At 44.8% G+C, this 8,332-nt stretch overlaps 1 protein-coding gene across 5 annotated transcripts in view; it reads left to right on the plus strand.

Annotated features, from left to right (window-relative positions):
* VPS8 (VPS8 subunit of CORVET complex) overlaps positions 1–8,112 on the plus strand; it is an 818,099-nt gene extending 809,987 nt beyond the window's left edge. For 3 of the 5 annotated variants that reach the window (XM_029606197.1, XM_029606195.1, XM_029606194.1), the window contains one exon: positions 7,712–7,861. In XM_029606197.1, the coding sequence (XP_029462057.1) occupies positions 7,712–7,861 (150 nt within the window). Of the gene's footprint in view, positions 1–7,711 lie in introns of all 5 variants that reach the window. The other 2 variants (XM_029606199.1, XM_029606196.1) reach the window with 1 other exon arrangement.
* The last annotated feature ends 220 nt before the right edge of the window (positions 8,113–8,332 follow it).

The raw sequence follows: 8,332 nt of genomic DNA on the forward strand, positions 1-8,332 counted from the left end.
AGACCCCTGTGGCAGAGAATATTATGTCATGCTGGCCATGCTCAGTGGCCTCACAGTGCCAGTCAAAATTTTCTAGAAACTTTGACAGAAGTTTTCCCGCAATAGGGCTCACTATGTCACAGGTACCGACGGTCGGCCCCTGTAACATAGTGAGGGCAAAGGTGATCGGTGCCATTTTCGGCCTCTGTGACATAGTGAGGGCAAAGGCGATTGTGCCATTTTGAGTACTGGCATCGGACGGCCGGCGTGCAGGAGGTCGCTCCCGGACCCCCGCTGGACTTTTGGCAAGTCTTGTGGGGGTCAGGAGGCCCCCCCAAGCTGGCCAAAAGTCCCTGGGGGTCTCGGAGCGACCTCCTGCACGCCGGCCTTCCGATGCCACTACTCAAAATGGCGCCGATATCCTTTGCCCATACTATGTCACAGGGACTACCGGTGCCATTGGTCAGCCCCTGTCACATGGTAGGAGCACAAGATGGCGCCGATGGCCATGTGACAGGGGCTGACCAATGGCACCGGTAGCCCCTGTGATAGAGGCTATCGGCGCCATGATGAAACCGGCACCGAGGGTGTGAGTGCAGGGGATGGTTCCCGGACCCCCCGCTGGACCACCAGGGAGTTTTGGTAAGTCTTGGGGGGGTCAGGAGGGTGGGGGTTTGTAGTTAATTTGAATTTTAGCTGGCACACGAATAGAAATCGCCGTATTAACGCATCGGGGCGCCATACGGCCGAATGCAATGTATCTGCTCCCCGACGAATCCGAATCACGAATGCAACGTATGGCGTCCCCCTGCACATCCCTATAGGATACCTAATAGATGAAAACTGTCATCCTCTTCTTGATCCTCCTATTCATGTGATTAGAGAGTTCCATGGTATCCATCCTTTTATTATAACTTTCTCCTTTATATTTCTCTCTTCTGTAGATTTTTTTTTTTTGGCTATTCTTAGATGTAGGTTGAGCTTATTTTTGCTGGTTAATTCAATCCTGAGTTTTTTTGTGATGTTTTCTGCTCTCCTTTATCTCTTTTTACCTCCCTGCTATGTCTGGATAGCTCAAGTAGAAAGCTCTCTTTTGGTATCAGCCTTCTTAGAGGCCACAACAAGTCCCTAAAACTGCTTTAGAAGTTACTAAACATATTCCTGCCTGATCCCTGACCTTTTCTCCATTTCTAAAGCTAGGAATTTTGTTTGCACCATTATTCGGTGAGTTCTAAAACAGTCAAGACCCTCAAATGCTACAAAATACACACACACACATGGGAACATGGGAGCAGGGAGATTCAGAACGCCTTCCTATAAACTACCAAAAGCCATCAGGGCAGCAAAATGGGTTTCCTGTTGTTGATATGTTTAACTGTCGCCCATTATAATGAAAATAGGCAGCTCAATGGTGGCTGCTGCTTGAGGCAGTGAAGCCCAAGATTTGTGCTAAACCATTTCAGTTGGCACTTTGTCTCTCTCACCCACACCAAGTTCCTGTTCTCCTTAAATAGATTTCCTCACTTTAGCCCACCTCCTTACCTATTTCTGTTGTTGTTTCTTGTATTTATCCAAACAAAATTGCAATACCTTAACATGGAGCAAAACAATGTATAAGCCTACATTTCACCACAGTCCACTGGGCATCTGCCACTCCTCGCTCCATCAACAAATAGGCCATAAAGCCAGCATCTCTCAACGCATGCCTTAGGGATTACATCATGCCTGCAGCATTTTTTCCTTCTCTCTGCTTCCTGTGGCTCTGCTACTCATCCTTTCTAATGCTTACTTCCCCAGTTTTATTCCCAACTGGAAACCATTGCAAACATCAAGTCCATTGTCTACATTTTCAACCTCCCCACCCATTCTGCCTTCAGTCCTGCCTAATGTTTTTGAGCTACAAAATATTCTGTCATCCAGCCTTTACATTTCTCACTACGATTATCTTACGCCAGTCACTGCCATCATATCTCTGCTGCTCTCTGTTCTCTTCTCCTCCTCCTTATAGCTGGAGACATTGTTCCCAATCCTGGCCCTTCATGGCAACCGTCACCCCATCTGAATACTTAACCTGTCATTTTTCCAACCTTATCCCTATCCCATTTCTTCATCCCTCTTCTCTCCTTTTCTCCAGTTTCCTGTGTAATGCCTTCTTTATAGCCTATAAATCTGCCTACATTCATAACCTCTTTATCTCTTTTTCCCTCCATCTTCTTCCTTTCACAGAAACTTCCTTTTCACAGAAACAACAGAAACCATCCCCACCTCCCCCCCCCTCCCCTCCCTCCCTACCCCCCCCTCAATCTTTCTTACGTGCACCTGCCCCTGTCCTACTGTGAATAAGTTTCATATACCAAATATCTCAAGTGCACATGCCAATTAACCTGTATATTGGTTCTTTTTGTAACGCTGCCTGTTTGACTCTCCTCTCCCCCACACCACCATCAACTTCGCCCTGAAAACTATCACCGTTTGTACCCGGTTCCCACCACCCCCACCTCCCCCCGCCTCCGCTCCCTCCCTACCCCCCCCCCCCCCTTAATCATTCTTAGGTGCACCGGCCCCTGTCCTACTGTAAATAAGTTTCATATACTAAAGATCTCAAGTGCACATGCCAATTAACCTTGTATATTGGTTCTTTTTGTAACGCTGCCTGTTTGACTCTCTTCTCCTCTTCTTTGTATATCACCCAGTTAACCCCTCCCCTGTTCATTGTAACTTCCTTTCCTTTCTCAGTTATTTGTAAACCGACATGATGTGTCCTACGAATGCCGGTATAAAAAAGTTTTTAAATAAATAAATAAATAAATAAATAAACTTGTCTTTCCCGTGAGGACTCTGCTCTTTTGTGGAGTTTATTTCTTCTATATGCCACACTCAGTAGGCCATGATGGCAGTTTCAAACTGCTACTTTCCTCCTCCTTCAGATTTCAACTCCTTCTTACATTTCAAGCCCACTTTTTTCTTGTTTGAGGCCTACTCCATCCGTTTTTTCTCTCCAATTTCACTCTAAGTAGCTGTCATCTTTTGTCTCCCTGATAAGTCCCCTTCCACCTTCCTGATTGGCTGATTTCTGGCTTTCTTTCTTCTTCAAACTATTTTCTCCTACCCTTATTTTTGGGGACTTTAATCTCTGGATTGATGACCCCCTTTGACTCTTGCCTCAGAGTTCCTCACCTTAACTTCTTCATTCGACCTCTACTATGCTTTACTGCTATCACTAACCAGCATGTCCGCTGCCTTAACATAAGAACATGCCTATACTGGGTCAGACCAAGGGTCCATCAAGCCCAGCATCCTGCCTCCAACAGTGGCCAATCCAGGCCATAAGTACCTGGCAAGTACCCAAAAACTAAGTCTATTTCATGCTACTGTTACTAGTAATAGCAGTGGATATTTTCTAAGTCAACTTAATTAATAGCAGGTAATGGACTTCTCCAAGAACTTGTCCAATCCTTTTTTAAACACAGCTACACTAACTGCACTAACCACAATCTCTGGCAACAAATTCCAGAGTTTAATTGTGCGTTGAGTGAAAAAGAACTTTCTCCGATTGGTTTTAAATGTGTCACATGCTAACTTCATGGAGTTCCCCTGAAAGCATAAATAACTGATTCACATTAACCCGTTCTAGACCTCTCATGATTTTAAACATCTCTATCATATCCCCCCTCAGCCATCTCTTCTCCAAGCTGAAAAGTCCTAACCTCTTTAGTCTTTCCTCATGGGGGAGCTGTTTCATTCCCTTTATCATTTTGGTCGCCCTTCTCTGTACCTTCTCCATTGCAACTATATCTTTTTTGAGATATGGCGACAGAATTGTACACAGTATTCAAGGTGCGAACTCTCCATGGAGCGATACAGAGGCATTATGACATTTTCCGTTTTATTCACCATTCCCTTTCTAATAATTCCCAACTTACTGTTTGCTTTTTTGACTGCAGCAGCACACTGAACTGATGATTTCAATGTGTTATTCACTATGACGCCTAGATCTCTTTCTTGGGTGGTAGCTCCTAATATGGAACCTAACATTTTGTAACTATAGCATGGGTTATTTTTCCCTATATGCATCACTTTGCACTTATCACATTAAATTTCATCACCATTTGGATGCCCAATTTTCCAGTCTCTGAAGGTCTTCCTGCAATCTATCACAATCTGCTTGTGATTTAACTATTCTGAACAATTTTGTATCATCTGCAGATTTGATTCCCTTGCTTGTCGTATTTCTTTCCAGACATTTATAAATATATTAAAAAGTATGGGTCCCAATACAGATCCCTGAGGAACTCCACTGTCCACTCCCTTCCACTGAGAAAATTGTCCATTTAATCATACTCTCTGTTTCCTGTCTTTTAGCTAGTTTGTAATCCACAAAAGGACATCACCTCCTTTCCCATGACTTTTTAGTTTTCTTCGAAGCCTCTCATGAGGGACTTTGTCAAATGCCTTCTGAAAATCCAAATAGACTACATCTACTGGTTCACATTTATCCACATGTTTATTAACCCCTTCAAAAAATGAAGCAGATTTGTTAGGCAAGGCTTCCCATGAGTAAATCCATCTTGACCGGGTTCCATTTGTTATGCTCAGGCTTGTGGACCCTTGGCCGACAAGAGGATAGTATACCTTCCGGAGGGTCCGGAGGGTCTCTTGTCGGGTGGCGAGGCAGAACAGGAGGCGGGGCCAGCTGACCCTTGGCACTGGAGGCTGCGGCGAATACGGAGGCGATGAGGAGACGAGATGAGGCGCTGAGTCTTCACCACTGGTGGTCTGCAGTCCCCCCGGGAGGAGCCTGTAGGGACCCGACCGCTGGGACTTAGGTGGACCTAGGGAGGTCAGAGCAATGGTGCAAAGGCCAACTGGAGCTTTGCCCTGGAAGCCCGCGGTCCCCCCAGGAGGAGCCCGTAGGGACCCGGGCCTCTGGGACTTAGGTGGGCCCTTGGAGACGGAGTCGTGGAGGAGTCCTAGGTCGAGTGCCAGAGGGTCGTCGCTCACCAGTCCAAGGTCGAGCACCAGAGAATCGCCGCTTGCCAATCCGAAGTCAAGAACCAGGAAATCACCGTAAGCCAATCCGAAGTCAAGAACCAGAGAATCACCGTAAGCCAATCCGAAGTCAGGAACCAGGAACACCAAGACGTAACAGGAGCAAGAAGCAGGAACTCACCGAGGCAAGCAGACTCAAACAACACTCGCAAGAGACGTTGCGAAGTCGAGGAATGAGCAGAGGAAGCCTCCCTATTTACTTCCTCTGCTCTGGATCATTGGAAGCAGGTGAGTCTAGTTAAAGGGACCAGGTTCCTTTAAATGCAAATGAGTTGACGGTGGCCATCTTGGATCCCATGGCGGCGGCCATCTTTGATCTCCCCGGTGGAGGAGAGACGCCGCTGGGGGAAGCAGGACGGCTTCCCCTGCAGCGGGCAGCACCGGCCAGAGTCGGAGCCCTCCCCGGGGCTTTCATGGCGCTGAGAGTCAGGTAGGGGGACGCGGTCGTGGGGCGCCACGGCCGCGGAGCACAACACCATTAAACCATTTTGATCTTTAGAATAGTTTCCACTATTTTTCCTGGCACTGAAGTCAGGCTCACTGGTCTATAGTTTCCAGGATCGCCTCTGGAGCCCTTTTTTAAATATTGGGGTTACATTGGCAACTCTCCAGTCTTCAGGTACAATAGATGATTTTAATGACAGGTTACAAATTTTAACTAATAGATCAGAAATTTCATTTTTTATTTCCTTCAGTACCCTAGGATGCATACCATCCGGTCCAAGTGATTTGCTACTCTTTAGTTTATCAATCTGGCCTACTACGTCTTCCAGGTTCACAATGATTTGGTTCAGTTCATCTAACTCATCACCCTTGAAAACCATCTCTGGAACTGGTATATCCCCAACATGCCTTGACCTAGCCCTTTCTTCCAACTGCACTCTCTCAGGCTTCTCCATCTGTTCTTCCCGTTTCTGACCTTCATCTGATAATCACCCTCCCCCACAGTCTCATCCATTCACCACCAACGTCTTGAGGATTAGTTAAGCTGTTGAGCCCCAGCGTCCTCTTCAATACTGCCTCCCTCTCCTCTCCAGTCTTGTCAGATTCTGAAGAGGCATTTTCTTCTTATCACATTATATTCTTTCCTTGAGACCCTCTTGTCCAACCGTCCATCATTCTGTAAAGCTTGCCAAACCTCAACCTTGGCTGACCTCCACAGTTTGCTTCCTACATTACTGTGCCCACCCTGCAGAGCATTCCTGATTGAAGTCCCATCTCTGTGTGGACTTGATTTCAAATTCATGTTCACCTCATTCCAATCTGCTATTACACTTGCCAAGCAAGATTATTAAGTCCAACCCCCACCGTTTCTTTTCCACACTCGCCTCCCTCCTTCATCCCTTCCTTTCTGAGTATGATGCCAAAACACGCATTCACTCACTTATCACGTCCTGCTTAGAATACTGCAAGTTGCTAATGGCAGCCTCTCACTGAACTGTCTTTTCTATTCAAAATTCAGCTGTACAACTTCTTCTTTCAATATCACTATGACCATGTAACCCCTGTCCGCTTCTGCACACAGTTCAAGCTTCTCTTATTTGCCTATAAATATATTCACTCTTTAGCTCCTCATTATCTAGCTTGCCTTCTCTCTCTCTAACCCTTGTGAACTCCATTCATCGAACAAGTCACTCTTATCTGTGTCCTCCTCTTCTGCTGCCAACTCACAGCTCTGCAGTTTCCAGCTTGCTGCACCATATTGCTGGAATAGACTACCTGACTCAGTGCATCATGCTCCCTGTCTGGCCATATTCAAATCCAGTTTAAAACTCATCTTTTTGAAATGACTTTTAAATCTTAAGCACGTCTCTAACAATACATACACTTCCTACAGACTCTGGTTTGTGATGTTTGTCTGAACTGGTTAGACTGTGAGCTCCATGGAGCAGGGAGTGATTCTTATGTTTATGTGTACAGCACTGCAAATACCTAGTGGTATTTTAGAAATGATAAATAGCAGCAATAGTAGTAAAAGCCTGTGTCCCATTTTCACTTTAGAAAGGAGGAGATAGCACAAACAAACTCACTTGAAATATTGTACAAAGTGCTATAGTACAGAAGAATTCTTCTGCAACTTAACACCAATGTTTTAGCACCAATGTTACAGAATCAGCAAGGTTGTCCCAGAACTGTACAAAAAGTTATGCCAACAGGATATTTCTCATATGAATTCCTGGGTACATCTAACTATAAAGAATAGTGAAACATAGTTGTAGTTGTATTTTTTATGGTGGTAAGTTCAACTAAGATATTTGGGATGGGGGAACCAGAAAAACCTAGGCTCCCAAATGCACGCCGTTTGTGCATGTTGCATGCAGATAACACTGCTGACAAATTTGTTTTATGCTAAACTATGCAGATTTCTAGCCACTAGCACTCTGCCTTACAGACTACTCTCTCTTCTTTCAACATCCCTGGTTCCCATTGTAACCTTCAGTGCAACAAAAGAGAAAACAAAGGTGTTTTGCTTTTAACCTTTTCTTGTTGTGTCTAGTTTAAAGTTATTTGCTTCTGAGGTCTAGCATAGAACACATGTATTTTTTTTCTGTCTTGAGTTGCCCAAGGAATGGTGAAACTCAGGACTGGCTTACTGATGCCTCTTGAATGTGTGAAGGCTGGGGTGGTGGGTGCTTACCCTTTCTGCATCACTAAAACTAATTTCTTTCCTGTTGTCTTACAGCTAGCCCTTTTGACAGAACTCTCTCATACTCGCAGTGACGAAAAACACAGGCTGCTAAATGTATCACAGAGTGGCCCTGCAACTACCAGCGTCTTCCAGAATGAAAACTTTAAACTGCATCTTGCACCCCCTCCTTTTATTGAAGATTAAGCAAACCTATGATGGAATCCATTCTTCTGTACCTGCAGGAAGCAAGTTTTAATCAGATTTCTGGATACATATAGACAGAGGCTCTATATCTGCTCTGTAAAAAAAAAAGAATGCATAATTTGCCAGCCCTTCTCCTTAAACAGAGACCTCCTGAATGATGTGGTTTCTTACTTTTGAAATGACTTGTGTTGCAGACTTTAAAAATAAAGTTTCTAAAATCAGTTTAACAATGCTGTATGATGTCAGATAAACAGCAGCAGTGGTTGGGCTCTTCCTTTTGCTTCTTTCCCCTGTGGATATTGGGCAATGTAAAGAGATTTAAAAAGAAAACACAAAACATTTTAGTAGAGACAGACTTGAAAGGCAGGTTTACTTTGCTCACAATTGGTCAATTGTTGAAAACTGCCCAACTATAACTGAGCACGGATTTAGGAAGAGGCATATGTAATGGATTCTGGCACCAAAGTTCAT

Source organism: Rhinatrema bivittatum, chromosome 6, assembly GCF_901001135.1.
Source record: "Rhinatrema bivittatum chromosome 6, aRhiBiv1.1, whole genome shotgun sequence".
Lineage (NCBI taxonomy): Eukaryota > Metazoa > Chordata > Amphibia > Gymnophiona > Rhinatrematidae > Rhinatrema > Rhinatrema bivittatum.